The 20,514-nt window shown below is 34.7% G+C and overlaps 1 protein-coding gene across 2 annotated transcripts in view; it reads left to right on the top strand.

The window, feature by feature from the left end:
• Window positions 1-20,514, top strand: part of LOC112044740 (dachshund homolog 1) — a 206,244-nt gene that overhangs the window by 77,384 nt on the left and 108,346 nt on the right. For both annotated transcript variants that reach the window (XM_052883449.1, XM_052883448.1), the window contains exon 3: window positions 6,216-6,349. In XM_052883449.1, the coding sequence (XP_052739409.1) occupies window positions 6,216-6,349 (134 nt within the window). The remainder of the gene's footprint in view (window positions 1-6,215; window positions 6,350-20,514) is intronic.

Raw genomic sequence — 20,514 nt, 5'->3', positions numbered from 1 at the left:
AAATCCTCTTCAAATCAAAAAATCAGTTTATAGTCGACTGAGTGATCACTGATGGACCTAACTAAAAAAAAAAGGTTCTAATATATTTATCGCGTCGATTTATGTTTATCAAACTATCAAGGGCAGATCAGTCAGGAATATCTGGGGACTCCTTTGTGGCTGCTATTTGATCAGTGACATGGGTAGTGAGTGATGAATATTGCCAGGCAAATATAAAAGGCAAAACTATCCGGTTTTAGTTTCACTAGGGTAGGGTTGGGAAATGCGGCATCGGGCATATAAATGGCTCTGTGTTTGCTATTTGTAAATGTAGATAACACTGGCAAATATTGGTGTTGAAGAACAAGTATTTTGTTGGTGAATTTGGTTGGTGACGCATAACAGAAACATAAATACCTATCGGTCAAGGTCTCAAAAACACAACTGACACAACCCTCAGAAATGTACTTACACCCGCGACTTTGTCTGCCCTTAGACCTCTTTAATCCAGCCCTTACAGTAGTATCGCTGTAAAAATGGAGTAATTACTCCATTTTTCCCAAAATTTCTCTTCACTGCTCTGCTCCTATAGATCGTAGCGTGATGAAAAGTATACTATAACCTGCCCAGGAGTATGAAGAATAATTATACTTAATTGAAATGATGGACAGGCACTTACTTTCATTTATATGTACTAAATGATGATGATATGGATTTTGTTGATATTTTTCATTTGTGTCTCGGTCGTACACGTTAGCGGCAAACTTTCACGCTTTAACAAACAAAACAAAGCATCAAAAGATTTAAAATAAATTTCATTTAAACTGATACGTAATGCGAGCTATAAACGAGTACACGGACAACAGTGAATCCTTAAGTAAACGACACTTTATATCGACAGTTGCTATACTCTCAGTATTCGATAGTGTTTTGCACTTTGCACGTCCATATAAATCGTTCGGAAATCGTCGTGTAATAAATCGAACGCTTTTTAATGGCAGTTTATCGGAGTGAGCTTTGGTGTTCAGATTACGGTCTAAGTGGCGGCAAGGGAGCACGCGTTCCTTATCTGTGTCCCTCGACACTTTCAATATTCGGTTTCGTCGCGCCGTGCCTTTTATTTGATGTTTCGCTTCCGAACGTTTGTTCTAAATTTAAAATATATACAGTTTACTGCATCAGCCAGACACCTACAGATTTTCATATTATTGGTTGTAGTTTTTTTTTTTATTTTATTTGACGGCTCTGGATACCAGTCCTTATAGGCAAGTTAAATAGAACCTTAGATTCGCCATAAACTTAAGTAAAAAATATATTATCATCATCGTGATTCGTGTGACATTCTCTAACTGAAATTAAATAGCCAATACTCCTAAAACTTTCCTTCCTTGGGCGGCTTCTTTTAGTTGCCGATGGAAAAGCGGAAAAATATAATAGAAAGATAAAAAAAGCTTGTAAACATGAAATAAAATTAGAAAGATATCTAAATACATAATTGTAGAGTCTGGCTAATGAAAGTAGAAACAGAAATCGGTCGCCAAATTAAAAAAAAATGAAGTAGGTACATTCTCAAAATTATAGTGCAAATATTGGTATAACTGAGTTAAATACTTATAGTATAGGTAGTTATGTATTCACAAACATAAAAATAATTTAAACAAAATATGAAAACGCTTGTTTTTATAATTTGTTTAAATGATTTTTTAAATTTGACGGGCGATTTCTGTCTTTACTTTCATTAGCCAAACTCAATGAAACATTACAGCTCTTAGTTGTCTTAGACGAAATTTGGTTATATTAAATGACAATATTATTTTTTATGTAAATGTTCTATGAGTAACTCGAGCGTAGGACCTTGAAACCCAATATTCGATTACCCCAGCCATCGCTTTGTTTGATTTTACGCTCCCAACATTACTGGAGTAAGGTGTTAAAAATAAATTAGTTACAATTTTTGTGCGCGTCATTTTTAGGGTTCAGTACCACAAAACGAGAAACCCTAAATCGATCAATTTGTTGTCACTTGTCTGTCTATCAAGAAGCTTTATTTCGGTACCGCAGGGAGGTATCGAGTTAAATAAAAACCATGTCTACAGTGTTGATGCCATGAAAAATTTTTTTTTTTTTCCGATTGTGTAAGTGCCAAAGGCTTCAAAAATTCAAACTTCTAAGTTAATTTAACTATAAAAAAGATACGACCGTTTATGCTTCAAAGAACGTATATTTTGAGAGTCACAAGAGAATCAAAATTTATAGGAGACTTTCCGTTGACCTAGAACTATGAAATTTGTCCTATACTAGAATTACGGAACTTTCTGAAATATTTGTGCGGAACCCTTGTTGGGCGATTCCGAGTCGCACTTGTCCGGTTTTTTCTAATTTATTGTCGCTATTTCTGTGTCGATACGTCCACGTCATGTGCGACCACCGGAAAGACGTTTTTTATTACACCTTTAAAATTATAATAATCCATTGTTACGGTGTAAATATTGAATTTGACAAACTTTCTATAAATTTATAGGTAGGTATAGTGGCAAGTGAAACTTGTTACCCAATTTCTAGTTTCTCAGTTTCTGGTAATATTTCTACTTGGTTTTTTTTTGCGTTATTTGATGTATTTTTTTTAATTTGGTTAAATTATGGAGACAGAACAAACGTAAGATATCTGATAGAAAATAGTGGAGTCATTTAAAATCTACGACAACCTTCGTAATCAGATACGAATGACAATAAGAAATGTTTATTGGAAAATACTCAGTATAGATGTGAATCGTAATAGATCTCTTTAGAATTGTTAGTCATGTCTCTTTAATATTTTTTTTGTTTTTTATTGAACACTAGCTGACGCCGTACGGTTTCACCCGCGTGGTTTTCGTGGATACTATATGGGCTATCTAACATTGAAAGAATTTTTAACATCGGACCAGTAGTTCCTGAGATTAGCGCATTCAATCAATCAAACAAACAAACTTTTCAGCTTTATAATATTAATATAGATTCAAATCAGTTCACAAATACTACCATCGATCGATCGATTGATGATATTTTAGTCGATCATTCTGAAACGTTATAATTAAGACTTTGTAAGTAGGTCACTGGCATATTTACGAACTTTGGTCAAAATTTTAATCAAAACGAGGTAAATAAAAATAAGAATCTGCCAATGTACCCGTGATTTATTAGTAGTCAATGGGCATTCAACTAATTATGAGCATGTCTTAAATAACATATCTCTGACCACAGACAATTCATCATTCTCATTAAATCCTTTATCAAAAGGCCGCACAAAAACAAAATCGTCATATTACCGAATCGCGCCCCACCTACCGAAAACGAGATACCACAATCCAAGCTAATGGAGTGTCTCATAATGACGGTTGCTGACATAAAAATAAATAGGCGAGAGTCGGTTTCTGCGTAAGCTGATACTATGATAACGGCATCGCTCCCCCGATAATTGCTGAACTTGGCCGACCATACACGATAGTAATGTTGAATTAGCCGCTGCCGGTATTACACTCTATGATTGGCTTTTTTCGGCAATTGTTGGACAGTTTGAGTAATTTACTTTATTAGATTTTATATGTATACAATATTTTTTTTAAAACATTATTACAGAGTCATTATCATCAATATTATTAAAACGATTTAATATTGTTTTTATCCCACTTGCTCGGAAAAGTTACTTGCATGCTCGGCCATATTAGTCGTTAGATGTCGTTTTTACGCTATACACGTTAAAAGTTACTTTTTAAAATATGTGAGATTTGGATTGAGATTGGTCCTTAAAATAGTTTTACCTATATGATACTTATTAATTTAAATTCAAAAGTTCATATAACCCGATAATTGCTGAACTTGGCCGACCATACACGATAGTAATGTTGAATTAGCTGCTGCCGGTATTACACTCTATGATTGGCTTTTTTCGGCAATTGTTGGACAGTTTGAGTAATTTACTTGATTAGATTTTATATGTATACAATATTTTTTTTTTAAACAATATTACAGAGTTTTTTTATTTTTTTACAAGTTAGCCCTTGACCACAATCTCACCTGATGGTGATCACAATGTAATGAGATGGTAGCGAGCTAACTTGTTAGGAGTAGGAAGACAATCCACATCCCTTTCGGTTTCTACACGGCATCGTACCGGAACGCTAAATCGCTCGGCGGTACGTCTTTGCCGGTAGGGTGGTCATTATCATCAACATTATTAAAACTGATTGAATCTCACTTGCTCGGAAAAGTTACTTTTGCTCGGTCATATCAGTCGTTAGAAGTCTTTTTACGCTAAACAAGTTAAAAGTAACTTTATAAAATATGTGTGATTTGGATTAGTTTTACCTATATGATAGTTATTAATTTGAATTCAAAAGTTCATATAAAGTTTAATTCATTCTCACTTTATTAAATCGAGTATGCAACCGGCTCCATCGAATTATAAAGGCTTTGTCACGTCAATAAAAATATATGAGTGATTCTTCTTTCTATTTTTGTAATAAATTTATAATTATAATACATAAATGACCGTGTGTGGTGGATAAAATAAACCAAGAGTATAGTGAAATCCATCGTATAGATACTGTGAGAAAAAATTAACTTGTATTTCCACCATTACAATACATTGATGTAAATTAGTGACTTTGTTTATGGCACAACACGTATGCAGTATGTACAATGGAGAGTAACGAGACATGTTTACCAAGTTTATTGTCATTCCATTCACTTTTACGAGATGGCAAACCTTTAATTCTTAGCAATGTATTTTGTGTAACGCGGCTAAGGGCTCGCAATAGGCTTAGAGCAAAGATTTAGGTGACAAACTTTATTGCGGCCAAGAATATACCGTCGACTATTACTTGACCATAAATCACGGATGGGAAAACAATAAGCGTGAAATTGTGGAAACTGCGGACGATGTCTTGTATTAAATCTTGGGGGAGTGAAATAAATAAAAATAAATCTGTGTCTACCCTCACGCGCGAACATGATTTATTGGATAAGTCCCGTAAAAGACTTGTGCAAGGCGATTTAGATACTGCCCCTGTTTCTTTTTTTAATTGATATTAATTAATTTTTCTCCATTGTTGCCGGGCTCGCTACAAGATGTGGCAGTTAGTGAGAATGGTGTTGAATTGCTTGTTATCATTATTTTAATCTATTTATATTATTTTATTTTTCACCAAAGTTCTCTAGAATTTCTGTGAAAATTAGTTAATAAGTAAATAATTGCACACGAGTTACTCATGGCAATATTAAAATCATTATAATCATCAATACTTACATATAAATAAAATTTAAATGTCCGTCTGTGATTTTATAATAGCTGTGTTTATTCTAGTGCTTAGAGCTTTTTACACAATACTAAAACATATTCAGAGTCAACTTAAAAAAAGAGCAATTCGAGCAATATATCAATTAAAATCACGCGAGTCCCTTCGTCAAAAGTTTAAAGAAATAGGTATACTAACAGTAGCCTGTCAATATATATATAACAGTATAGTATATGTAAGACAAAATATTAATTTGTACAAACGAAAAGGAGATTTAAACCCACGTCTTACTAGACACGGGCATAAGTTAGTTATTTCTGCATATCGTCTCCAAAGAGTAAAAAAATCTTTTGTAGGTTTGGGTGTACTCTTCTATAACAAGATCCCCAAGATTGTGATGGACCTGCCAATGCATAGCTTTAAGCGATGTGTTAAAAAACATTTACTTAGTCGAGGTTACTACAACATTGATGAGTTCCTTAAAGATAAAAGCGCTTGGAGGCCATTGGATCAGCTTCCACCTTCACACAGGAAATAAAACTATAAGAAATTGTAATTGTTATCTATTGTAAATTATAATACTGTATGACTTTTTCAAAAGAGCAACTGTTGAGTTTCTTGCTGGTATCTTCTCAGCAGAACCTGCCTTCCGAACCGGTGGTAGAATCTTTACAAATAGTCAACTGACGTGTCAAAAGTGCTTGTAAACTGAGCCTACTTGAAATAAATGATTTTTGATTTTGATTTGATTTGAGTATTTTTTTAATTTTTGTCACTCTGTTTGTCCGAGCGTCCCGTGCTGAAAAAAAATTCAGTGGCGTCACCAGGGGATACATTGGAATGCATTACCAGTTTGTCTGTGAACCAATCAGTCGTGTTAGGTAGAATAAGTCTCCATTCTACTAAAGTAAGTGCACCGTCATAAACGGCAGTAACGTGCTACTATGTCCGCAGCTCCAGACCGGGTCGACCTCCGAAGCGTGCTTCTGGAGTTGGTCTTTCGCTTGCCGCCACGCAGTTCCCGGGGCACCCCTTCAAGAAGCACCGCCTAGAGAATGGGGACTACTCGCCGTATGAAAATGGACATATGAGCGGTGAGTTTTATTTATTTATTTGGTTCAAACACTGAAACATACAACAAACTTAATTTATCCAAGTGTAGCAATTACTTACAAGGTAAACACAGCGTGCAAAAAACGACTAATACTACAAAAGATAACTTAAATTATACAAAATAACAAATAAGTACATATGAAAAGTGCTTAATAACTTCATTTGTCTAGTCTACCTCTCAGATTGAGTGAGGTTAGGCTTTTAGCAGACTTCATACACCTAGAGAAATCACAGGTTTCCTCACGATGTTTTTCCTTCGCCGTTTGAGACACGCGCTTCAATTTCTCAACATTACTGAAAGTTGATAAGCTGAACTATAAATAGACAAACTTGAATTTTCAAAACTGCTTGTAAATTTGAAATAAACGAATCTTTAAATTAAATATTAACAATTCGTGTTGTCGAAATAAATATAGTAATCACAATTTGCTTTATGACAGAAAATAGGAGCATGCTCGTAAATTTTGTTCTGATCATCATTTGGTTTAACTACATAATACAGTTTAACCGTTTTAATGCCATGGAACGAAATGATCAAAGATAACATGATGCGTTAACACTGGCTGCCTGTATTCGGGTTGGGCGCCGGATATGAAGCCCTCCTCGGGTGGTGTGCTTTCTCATTTCGTATACAAATTATACAAATACAAAATTATCCCAACACAAACGGAGAAAAGGGAATAAAGTGATTAAATAGAGCTCAGCGCAAGACTGCTGGCAATCAATCATTTTTGTCGCTTACGTCTTTGTTGCTTATATTGTCCTCCATCTCGTTCCCGCCAATGATTTCTAATCGATCTATCTCCTTCTGGCTTGAAGTGTCGTAGCAGACAAGGGAGCAATTACATTCGTGATCTTGCATAAGCGACGCTTGCTTATCGCGTACTGCCGCATTTGACTTTGAGTGCAGTTTGTTCGCATTTTTTTCCACAAATTTGCAATTCGAAACTCTCTTGTTTTGTTAAGGATTGTTATACTTTTTTGTTACTTTCTCTCTCGTTATACATATGGTCCTTTTAATTAGGTTTTTTAATTTAATAACTGTATTCTTTGACCATTTTCGTATCAACAAAATCACAACAGTTACCTATAACGAAGATCACGTTACTACATTTCATTGTCAGATTCTGAGATTCTATTCAGATGTTAAACTAATATTATTTTGACGAGTCGTTGACAGTGGTTCGGAGTTGATGAAACTACACACACACTCACATTTCTTGGGACTTCAATTACACACATAGAAGGATGTGTACGTTCCTCACGCATAAATGTCAATCTTTAGATGAGTGAGTGAGGTGGCGGGTGGTGCGTTCTGGCCCATTTTCACCCCGTGAAATAATAGGATACGAAAACATCGGAGAATATAATCCTCCTAGGAAGGTTGAACGGAATGGGAATAGGAATATGAAATGCGTGGAAGGGACATGTCGGCCCACGTGCGCTGTGAAAGGGTTGATGTTTATCTTTGATGATAAATCAAAATTGGTGTTTATTTCATTACTTGTTAGTGTAATTTTTTACTACTTAATAATAATTATTAATTCTCTGCGTGTGCGTGTGTGAAGTCTGCCAATCCGCATTGGGCCAGCGTGGTGGACTATTGGCCTAACCCCTCTCATTCTGAGAGGAGACTCGAGCTCAGCAGTGAGCCGAATATGGGTTGATGAAGAATAATGACAACTATCAGGGATATGTATTCAGTTGAATTTTAAACAAATATATTATGAATTATTTGCATAATTAAAGTTTCATGAACTGATAGGAATATAGTAGGCGAAACAGAAAGAGAAAACTATAAAATTTGTTAAATTGTATTAGGTATGTCATCAATTGTCTTTTCTTAATTTATTTAATACCAATTAGCCACAAAAAATACAACAATATTCTAACCTTAAGCTCTAGGTGTTGAGGCTGACCCTATTTACCGTGGAACGTTTTAGGATCAAATATGCATACAAACAGTCTCTTTCATTTTATTCATTTGATACCTACTAGCGGAGAGTTATTTACCTACTCTGAATTTAATTGCTCCATTGGCATCAAAGTCTGTTTTGCACAAATGCCACATAAACTTGTAATTTTTCGGGATAGAGAGTAATTGTAATTTATCTATATATAATCTATCTCCATTCCAATTTTCATCTCAATCGGTACGGTAGTTTTGCAGTGAATAAACAAACACAGTTGTATACAAACTTTCGCTTTTGTTATATTAGTGTGATTTTAATTATTTGTATAAATTGGCAGCCCTAAGTATAATTTCGGAGTCTGGCATGAAAATGATGTGTTGATAATAATTAAAGGTTTGGTGCGATGTCGCGATTCGGATGTTATATAAACTGGGGGATAATGTAAGGCATTATAACATTACGCTGGGGGTATACAGCTTTACATTCTGATTGAATTCTGCGACTGAAATTAAGTAAGGATTTGCCTGTTTATGTTAAGGGAGAGGGATACGGTGGATCAGTCAATTTGGGACTCGCTTGTCTGTTCGCGCCTTTGTTACTACGTCTCGTAATTGTTTTAATGTTGAATGCAAAGCTGCTGTTGTTTGAGGGAGGTGCGGCTAGCAACAAGTTATCCTTAATACTTCTATACTTAATATACAACAACAATGACAGCAATGCTGCATATATACTTTTGAGAAATGGCTTCCTTTAGCACAAGCATTAAGATTTTCCCATATATTGATTATAAATGATTGTGGTTGTCATTGTTGGTATATCTGTTACGCTCAAAGATCAAAAACGCTCAGTGAGCGGAAAAATAGCTCAAAACGCGTTTGGTCACAGTAGAACATCCACATGGCGAAATTCGTGTTATGGCTCTAATGAACGCGAACGACGCTATGTGGCAACCACAGAAATACAAATAACGAAATTTGTGTTGTGGCAATGAAGAAAAGCCATGACGCGTTCTGAGCATTCATTGTTTTAACCATATCACCACGGACAAATAGTAACATATTGTCGGTGTCAATACATACATCATCATACATAATATTATAAAGCTGAACAGTTTGTTTGTTTGTTTACTTGAACGCGCCAATCTCAGGAACTACTGTACCGATTTGAAAAACATATTTTAATATTAGATAGCCCATATAACAAGGAAGGCTATAGGCTATATCATCATCATCATCATCATAATATCAGCCGATGGACGTCCACTGCAGGACATAGGCCTTTTGTAAGGACTTCCAAACATCACGATACTGAGCCACCTGCATCCAGCGAATCCTTGCGACTCGCTTGATGTCGTCATGTATAGGCTATATATTATCCCCGTATTACTAAGGAAACGGGAACCACGCGGCGCGGCGTCAGCTAGTGGCAAAATAAATTAAACAGCCACTATATATCAACAGTTGAAAAGCTTGAATAACACAAACAAGGACAGCAAGAAGTTAATAACAATACCAAAGCGATACAAGCGAATGCGTATTTAAAAAGCAACGTTGTTGCAATAATTGTTGCGGATAGATTAACTGGCAAGTTTAATTGCAAGAAATATCTCCGATCATTATAGAGATTAACATTCATATTAATTGTACTGTCTACAGACCGATCTCTGCATTCCGACATTAAAACGTCCGTGCATTAACAGCTAATTAAGCGGATAATAAAAAAAAACGTTGACATACAATTGCTATTATTCAAATTGTCTTTTTTTGAAAGCAAGCGCACGCAATCCAACATTTATCGGTACGTAAAAAACCAATTTGTTCCACAATCGGCAAATTAAAAATTTCCTATAAGTTGTTTTTACCTTCGTATAGTGCATACGTAATGATTGGCGCAGTCGCAGGAATTGCGATCGCGATTAAAACATTAAAAGCAATCGTCGGCGAAACAAATTGCAGATCTATAAGGAAATAGAATACGTATAGTCCAAGAGAGTTTGGTTATAATGCGCAATGTATGTCGACATGAAAGTAGAACAAGAGGTTATAGTTCAAAAGTTATTAGCAGTAAAGGAAATTAAGTAGAAAGTACAACGTTTCTGTCGATCATCGTTAATGCGAAAGTGTGTTTGTCAGCATGTTACACTTTTATGTATCGCTAAATAAAATTTAATGAATTTTGATACAAAAATAGATTGAAATAAATTAACTTTGAATTTGATTGAATAAACAAGCCACGTTCATGGGGAACAAGCCACATGAAGAAGTGGAAGAATGTTGATACAGATATGACGTATGTCTGCAAAAATTTAATGACCGAATAAATTACAACTCAGAAGTAAGTAACTCAGAGTAACAAATAAAATGCAATCATTTGATGATTTTTTCTGTATAGGAACATTAAGTTATTAAGTTAAAAGTACGTTATTAGTAAGATGTTTATGAAGCAAACCGATAGGTAACGTCGGAGCTCTATGCAACGACGTCATAAAGACACCGAACCAAAGAGTGTTACATTCAAAAATATCTCCACGGTCTCAAGGACTATGCAGCAACGTCGATTAGACGCCGAACTGAAACGTATTACATGCAAACATATCACCACTGCCTCAAGGACTAAGCAACAATGTCGATGAGACAACAAACTAAAGCGTGATACATGACAACTTATCACCATTCTCTCTAGGACTATTGAGCTACGTCGATTAGAAGTCGAACTCAAGGGAAACACAAGATATTATGGCTACTATATCGAGCACTATACAACAACAGCATATAGACATCGAACTGAAGCCTATTACATGCAAACATATCACCACTGTCTCAAAGACTATGCAGCAGCGTCGATTAGACGCCGAACTGAAGCGTATTACATGCAAACATATCACCACTGCCTCAAGGACTAAGCAACAATGTCGATGAGACAACAAACTAAAGCGTGATACATGACAACTTATCACCATTCTCTCTAGGACTATTGAGCTACGTCGATTAGAAGTCGAACTCAATATATTATGGCGCGAAACACAAGATATTATGGCTACCGTATCGAGCACAATACAACAACAGCATATAGACATCGAACCGAAGCGTATTACATGCAAACATATCACCACTGTCTCAAAGACTATGCAGCAGCGTCGATTAGACGCCGAACCGAAGCGTAACGACGAAGTGTTACGATGGTCGTCAGTGGGACGTCACGTGTGATTTCCACGTTTATTGCAGAGATAAATACACACAACGGGAATAAATAGTAATAATATGCTATTACTGCAACTTGTGAGTGAGTACTGTTAGGGTATTCCACCTGTCGATCTTCTTATGTTTTGTGATCGGCAAGAAATATTGAAATAACCTGCTCTACGGTGCATTGGCAGTATACAGGGTGTTGCGGAATATTTCCCATAACTTCAAGGTGTTGTCAAGAAAAAAAAGTTTTTATGTTTTCATACAAAGTACTTCAAATAATTCCGACTATCCATGTAATGTAAGCCTTTATATCCTTGCATTTTAAAATACGTAATCGTAGCGGTAAGACTTTGGATATCGACGAGATATTGCAACTTGCACTTTACTAGTAAGCTACTTCATGATATTAAGTCATAATATAAGGATACGACATAAGGCACACAATTTAAGATCTATAAACAAAAGAAATATTTTTTTCTCCGAAAATATTCATTTTTAACCGACTTCCTAAAAGGAGGAGGTTCTACGTTCGGTTGTATGTATGTTTTTTTTTTTTTTTTTTTTTTTTTTTTTATGTATGTCCAGCGATAATTCCGTCATTTGTGGACCGTTTTTGAAAATTCTTTTTTTGTTTTGAAGGGTTTGATTCCAGGGTGGTCCCATTTTTTTCATGTCAGGATCTGATGATGGCATCCTGGAGAAATCGAGGGGAACTTTCGAAAATCGTAGAGACGGCTAGTGCGTTTGTGAGTGTTTCCATAAGGTATTTTAAACCACTACAATTTTATGAAGGTCTGGAGGTGGTCTGATGATGGAGCCGATACACAGACGATGGAACTCGTCAACGATTTACAGCAGGTACCTTTTGTTTGGGCTTAATTTATTTGTATTGATGAGAACTTTCCACCTAGATGGGTTGTGACTGTATTAAGGGTCTGATGATGAAGACGAAGGACAGTGAAGAGAACTCCTCGACGGTTCACAGTAGCTACCTTGTGTTTGGACTTGATAAATTTGTATTGATAAGAAGTTTCCACCTAGATGGGTTGTGACTGTATTAGGGGTCTGGTGATGAAGACGAAGGATAGTTAAGGGAACTCCTCGACGGTTCACAGTAGCTACCTTGTGTTTTGACTTGATAATTTTGTATTGATGAGAACTTTCCACCTGAATAGGTTGTGACTGTATTAGAGGTCTGGTGATGAAGATGAAGGAGAGTTAAGGGAACTCCTCGACGGATCACAGTAGCTACCTTGTGTTTGGACTTGATAAATTTTATATTGATGAGAATTTTCCACCCATATGGATTGTGACTGCATAGGGGGTCTGGTGATGAAGACGGAGGACAGTCAGACAGTCAGTAGGTTAGTTCACACTCAGTAGGTGTGCTATCACTAAAAATTAAAAAATAAAAATTTTAATAAAAAAAATTCAACCGACTTCCAACTTAAAAATTAACCTAAACTAAAAAGCAAAAAATAACATCTTACCTATGTGCTACCTTCTGATCAGTTTGAAGGCGGTGCCAATCCAGTGTCATGTTTTAATTAAAGCCGTTTCTGAAAGAACCACAGAAATTGTGCAATTTAAACGGCTTGAATTAAAACATCACTGGCTTGGCACCGCCTTCAAACTGATCAGAAGGTAGCACATAGGTAAGATGTTATTTTTTGCTTTTTAGTTTAGGTTAATTTTTAAGTTGGAAGTCGGTTGAATTTTTTTTATTAAAATTTTTATAGAACACATGTTCCTTAGACATTTTTAAATTAATTTTCCTTATAGAATATATCCCTAGAGTTATGGGAAATACTCCCGAGCACCCTGTATAATTACTTTTGTTTACTATACGTTATAAGAATGAAGAACAAAATAATCAATTTGGTTTTTACGATTCTACATGCGTTTTACTTATATTTAGTGACTTTCTATAGTCTACAGAGGATGCTCTTACTAATAAACATTAATTTAGCAGAACGTTTAGTTCTATATTGCTAATAATTTAATGTAGATATTAATTTCTTAACAGTATTTAAAACCATTCAGGCATGTTGTGACTAATAACTATGTTATTAATAAATAAATATTATAATTTATACAATAATGGGTGATACAAGTAAAATATTAAATCTTGGGGATAATTAATGACATGTCATTGTTCATTTATTAAACCTAGAAACTTGTTGTACAGATGAGCAAGTTTTTATTCAGTGCAAATAAACAAAAATGAATCATTCTTGGTTTACGTCAGTTCTACTTAAGAAAATCCAATAACACTCATCTAATTTAAGTTATCTATAAAATGTATTGTGCGCTACATCAAAGTAATTCATGACAAAAGCAAAACACAAAGACATGAGTTATGACGTCACCACGGTTTAGGTATGTGACCTAAAATTCGGTACTGAAAATGCACAATGGGGTTAGTCGTACTCATACATTCCATTGCCATGTCATTCCATATTTTGCGTTCCATACATTGGAGTGTATGTTTGGTATCCTGAACACTGTTGTAGGTACAATATTTATCTATGTCTATGATATCTATACTAATATTAGATTAGAATTATTATAAAGAGGTAAAATACTGTAAACCGTGATAGCCCAGTGGTTATAACCTCTGCCTCCGATTCCGGAGGGTGTGGGTTCGAATCTGGTCCGGGGCATGCACCTCCAACTTTTCAGTTGTGTGCATTTTAAGAAATTAAATATCACGTGTCTCAATCGGTGAAGGAAAACATCGTGAGGAAACCTGCATACCAGAGAATTGCCTTAATTCTCTGCGTGTGTGAAGTCTGCCAATCCGCATTGGGCCAGCGTGGTGGACTATTGGCCTAACCCCTCTCATTCTGAGAGGAGACTCGAGCTCAGCAGTGAGCCGAATATGGGTTGATGACGTAAACTACTGGACCGATTTTTAGAATTCTTTTACCACAAGAAAGCTACGTTATTATTTGAGTGTCATAAGCAATATTTTATCCCCGCACTCTCACAGGAACGGGAACTACGCGGATAAGACCGCAGGGCGTTGGCTTGCAAGCAATAAATTTCTAACGTCTGCTTTTAACTTTTAAAAAAAGTTAACATTATTGTTGAGTAACAAAACGAAATAAATATCGCATTCCTGTGAAATGTCTTGACTGATTTTAATGATTCTTTTTGTACATTTATAGTAGGTATGATATAAGGTCGAAAAATATATTTCACCCCCCTCCCCCTCCCATTTTTTAATGGTAACTTTTTTTAATTTTTTTTCTAAAAATGACCTTTTTAATGATTATCATTTACAGACCATTAGGTTTTATAGTGACTAAATAAAATAAATGCGTGCATTTTTATAGTAGTTAAATAAGTATTATAATATCTTTGTTATAAGGTATAATGAATATATTATTTATATTTTATTGAAGGTACTTCACACAAATATTAATGTTATGGTATTGTTTTCTAGATATATATAAAGAGTATTTAACTGCGTTTTTTATACATTGATAGGTGTCTATAAAATTTATGGTGTGCTTTTCTACAATTGCCTCTGTTACAATTCCTTATAAGTATTTTATTGCTTAACCGTAACTATTAATCAGATGAAGTTATAATAACATCGCTTGTCTATAACCGTTCTTGAGAAGTAGAATTGGTTTCTTATGCTGTTGTTCGAGGCAATAAACATTTCTTGTTCGTCATTTACATACCAACATTAGCAATAAACTATTATAAACTGTTTAATTCCCAGCGTTCTGTTTGTCGAGTGGAACGAATTAAGCGTGGTTTGCACTGTTGAAATTTTCAGTGACGGTTCAAAATGGCAGTAAATGTTATAAATAATAATTTTCAATAACTACGAGTAATAACGATGTCTTTAATTTATTTTTAAATGTTTATAGAGTAGTAATTATCACTATCATTAAGAATTTTACTTATATTTATATTTATATTTAAAGCATTTAATTGTGTTGGCCATACAAGTATATTACGTACCTACCTGCTTAATATATTGTTCTTGAAATTTAAAGTTGAAATGATTTAATAAGAGTTTGATATACCAATACAACAAGTTTGCAGTTTAAATGACCGTGATAGTTTTATGTGATTGACGTCACACTGCGAGTCAAAGTCAAGTATATTCTTTTTACAAAAAGCGATTTGTTTTTCTTAGTAAGTTATGCAATACTTTACTACTAGTTAAATGAAACTTCCTTCCAATGATGGCTTACAAGTTATGAGCCTAATAGCACTGAGTGATAATAATGTGAATGTCTGAAACCGCCGCCGTTTGAGCATGCAGTGTACGCTAAGGCTTACAATTAAAATGTTGTTTTGCCACTTACAACATTACTCACACCTCGCAGTCATCGTGCATTCATTTTGTTTTTGCGCAAGTAAAAGCATAACGTCGGAATTTCTTTTAATTAGCAACACCGGCGTATTTTGAATGTCGGCTTTTTGATACGTAATTGTAATGCTGAAAGCTTTTGTTGCATTTTTTTGGCAATGGCATTGCAAAAAATTGCGATTCCTCTCTTCTATTTATTTATTATTCCTAACTGTCTTGGATAATTGAATGTTGTACTTTTAATTTAATTTGATGTACTAATTGATTACATAAAAGCTAACAGTTGTCTTGTAGGCACATCTATTTTGTTAGTATTGTTAGTAAACGTAAGAAATTACAATATTGTATGATATTTTTTTAAAAGAGCAACTGTTGAGTTTCTTGCCGGTTTCTTCTCAGCAGAACCTGCCTTCGGAATCGGTGGTAGAATCTTTACAAATAGTCAAATGACGTATTAAAAGTGCTTGTAAACTGAGCCTACTTAAAATAAATGAATTTTGATTTTTTTTTAAATGGAAACAACATAAAACAGTAGTACTTACATTAGTATCGCTAGACTCGACCACCCGTGGCAAATCAAATTTTGATCGAGTTAAAAAGAAATTATAGGCTACATCGTAACTCAATGCGTCGAGTATCCGCCCGGCGAGGGTAATAACACTGTATTAATTCATCCAAGTAACTGCCCGTCATGAAGTACGTCAATAAATATGGCCATCGGAACCGAATTCATGAATAATTTTGTAAAAAAAACACACGCTTTAAATATGTCATGCTCTTAAAAGATGTGGACAGTTTTTTTTCTTCATCAGCGTAAATTTGGTTTTGGCGAACGCAGAAGCACTGTAAAAGTTGTGCCTTAGAGGTATAGTTACAGTTATATAAAGTTAAACGTGGAGGGACGTGCCTAATGAATGTCTTTGAGCAAAAAAAAAAATTAAACAAATTTTACTTGACGTGACAGCGATACTTCGATGGAGGTAGCTGCAGACTCGAAAAAAGATGACGTGCGTCGTTCCCTCGCTCTAGGGTTGCCAACATTTTTACAAGAAATAAAGTATATTCTGGTCTATGAAGATTATTAAACAGTATTTTAGAAAAACGAACATTTTCTTTTGAAAAATGCAACCTTTCCATCAGTATTTTCTGACGTTCAACTATCGTCAGGTAACCAACTTTACGAATAACCGATTTTCGATCACGATACTGAGCCGCCTGCATCCAGCTAACTACAAGGACTAGCCACTATCAAGTGAATAGCTAAAAATCAAGATCGATCCCATGTTTGTTCCACACAAATTCGGGCATCTGCCAATCAATTACAACACACTACTGACAGATAAAACATTCGATATTCAATACGGAGTTGTATCATTCCTGATTCGGTAGCAGCAGCTGGTATTAACCACACGTAATCCCGCTATTGTGCTATGATATTAATAAAAATATGGCTGGATATTTGTATCTTTGATACTTATTATGTAACAATGGAATCTGTTCTTTTGTAAAAGTTTACGGATGAGTTGGTCTCAACAAGTTCTAGGTCGGTCGAGTCGCGGATTGTGAATTACGGAAGGTATCACTCCTTGCTGGATGGATATTTGATAACGTTTGTAATTTTATTGATTTTATACTTAACGGTTGATGCTTTAGTTGTCTAAACGCATAGGTTGAACTATTTTGTTCAAATCTCGACCAAATGTCAGCACTATCGCGTCTTGTTGATTCGGGCGCGATTCCGCTATTTTACACTCGTCGACGATCTTTCCGCCTATAACAAAATTCCGTCTGCCAAAATTAAAATGTCACTAATAACAAAATTGCCATGGAAACGAACGATGTTCCGCTGTAACTTTACGGAATGCAGGGATCAAAAGATCGATTGATACTTTCACAGGCAAAAAAAAGAATTCTGTTTAAAAAAGAATTTTCAAAACATATTAGGTACTGGAAGAATTTTCAAAACATATTAGGTACCTATTGGAACCAAAAACATTGTGTAGTTTTATGAAATCACGATGCAAGTGAAATTATGGGCGCCTCTATATTGGCCTTGGCTGCTATGCAGAGCGCCTTACGACATGCGATGGAAAAAAGTTACACTTTCTTAATATACACTCATAGTATTTTTCCATCACTAAAACACAAGTATTAACGGATATGACATACGCTAATCCCGGCACATATATTTATCCGGGATAAAACTATATCCCGGTCAATTTACGAGTAATTAACTCTGACCCTCTTTCGCACATCGGGGGAGAGTTTTATTTGTCTCATAGAAATGGTCCCGAATAGCGTTAAACTTCTTTACTATTAGTTTGTATCGTGGAACCATTACTTATAATTAAACTAGCTTTGCGTAGTGGTTTGCTCGTTTGGATTCCAATCTTATAGGAATAGTGCGATAAAACATAGCTTGGGTTGTTATTTGAGACTAACAAGTTTTTATCCACACCATCCATCCGTCGAAATTTTCGTATCGATAATGTATATAGTTCAATTTGTTTTAATGGTATTCTACTTAATTAAAACAAAAATCATTTGATAAGTAAGTAAGGATATTTTTGTTTCTTTACATACAAATTAGTAGCTTTATTGAGCCTTATTAAGCAGGAAGTTGTTTGTTATTTTTAATACTATACTTAGGTAATCATAACAGAGATACTTGATCGTTAGTAGAGTCACTACAAACAGACCATCTTGTAGGTTGAAAAGATCTTGTAATATACTAGTTGGAATAAATGAATTTGAATTTGGGTACCTCTGATTATATTAATCGCAATAACCGGAGGTATATTTATCTTGAGACAGATTTTCATCATTCACCGCCTTTATCTAAAAATGCGTCATTCAGTATATTAATGATGAGCCATTCTAATTTCGCTCTACTAATAATAATTAATTACCCAAAATCTTCGCGGAGCAGCTTTTTGATAGTTGCTAATATCCGTTTGTTTTATTATGTTTACATTAATAAAGAATTGACCGAGACAGAACATCTGACATTGTTGTTTTAGTAGGCACTGGCATCATTGCATGTATTACGAATACCTCTATTGTCTAAATTAAACCCACTACTACCACTAATATTATAAACGCAAAAGTGTTTATGGATATTTGTTACTTTTCACGCAGAAACTACTAAATTTATTTGCCTGTAATTAGGAATGTAGATAGACTATTCTCTGGATTAACACGCCTATATATTTATGATTATATATTATTATTTGGTTTAGGTTTTTTTAGTTCCCGCGGGTCAAAAGTCAAGGCGACTTATCTAGTTTCTGACCTGAAACTAAGGTTAGGGATTATAAATACGTCAGACATTTCTTATTCCTTTAAACTTCGTGGAATTACCTGCTATAATAAACAATACAATTTAAATGGATATTTTGAATCGGATTATATTTATACGTCTCTGTAGATTTTTGTTAATGAATTAAATATGCCTTTCTACAATAGTTTTATATGTTGTTTATGTTAACTATAGATACTATATAGCTGTATAGTAAGTGCTAAGCCTCAGTTTTACGTACATAATTATGGCAGATTTATATTATAGACTATAACTGTGGAAATAATCAAGAAAATTTGAAATACTACAATTTATGGAACATCTTGTTACATTTGCGTTAAATAAATTAATGTTACTTGCTAGTCTCGTGTTGTTAGCTAAAGCTGTAATTTTAGCATTTAACTTGTCTAGTATGGCTTATACATTTATAATAGTACAGACACGTATTAGTTATAGTTTACGAGTATATAAATAAACACATCGCGTTACTCCCGTCAATAACTTCTCAAATTGCGCCGGCAAGTGAGGGACTCGGATTAGCCAGAGTTAGGGCAAATATTTTATTACAGTCCAAATCCCGCTCTTCACGTTTTATTGTTCATAAGGCTCGTCCGAGCCAAATGAAAGAGTTTATGGCGATCACATAAGTCTGTCGGTGTTGCAACTTAAGGTTATTTCCCCCTTTTTGTACACCGTGCGGTTATCTTTTTGTGTTACATTAATTATGTACTATAAAAGTCTAGCGTAAAGGTACGTTGGCTTTATTATACGGTGGATCTATATATTCATGAACAATTACGTTGATTAAAACAAAAGGAGAATGTAACAGTTTTAATAAAAGCGTTGGCGGTTGGTCTCATGTTTTTGACACTTGTCTTTTATAATAGTTAATGTTATTGTCTTTTATTTCTATGAAGAGATGTCTTGATTAGATACCACTATTATTGTTAAATAGCCAACATAGATAGAAATTCTAATAACAAGTTATTAAATAACATATCTGCATCAACATCATACATTAATTACGAGTATGTTCCACTGCAAAAACTTTTTTCTTTTACACATCATTTAGATTAATATTGACCATCAAAGCATAAAAGTGTCTACCAATTCCTTCCTAATTTTAGGCTTCTCCCTCTCACTTTCTAGAAAAAGGTCTTCTTTTAAGGTCTGACCCAGATCTCTAATTCGGTATTTAATAGCCTGCAACGATTATAGTCACTATATTAAGTAGTCAGAAATATACAAGAAATTCGAGTTTCACACACATTCCAGGCAAGTCATACCGTTTCGTCTGGCAACACCGTCTCATTGGAGTTGTTGACTCAAGATATTGACCGTCTGCATTTTGCTAGCATTGTATATTACTGTTATTGATTGTACTCGCACGTGACTTGTGTTGACGATTATAGCT

This window comes from Bicyclus anynana, chromosome 9 (genome assembly GCF_947172395.1).
Source record: "Bicyclus anynana chromosome 9, ilBicAnyn1.1, whole genome shotgun sequence".
NCBI classification, from domain to species: Eukaryota; Metazoa; Arthropoda; class Insecta; order Lepidoptera; family Nymphalidae; genus Bicyclus; species Bicyclus anynana.
The sequence above is the reverse complement of the archived record's forward strand: the minus strand, read 5'-3'. Positions and strand labels throughout refer to the sequence as shown.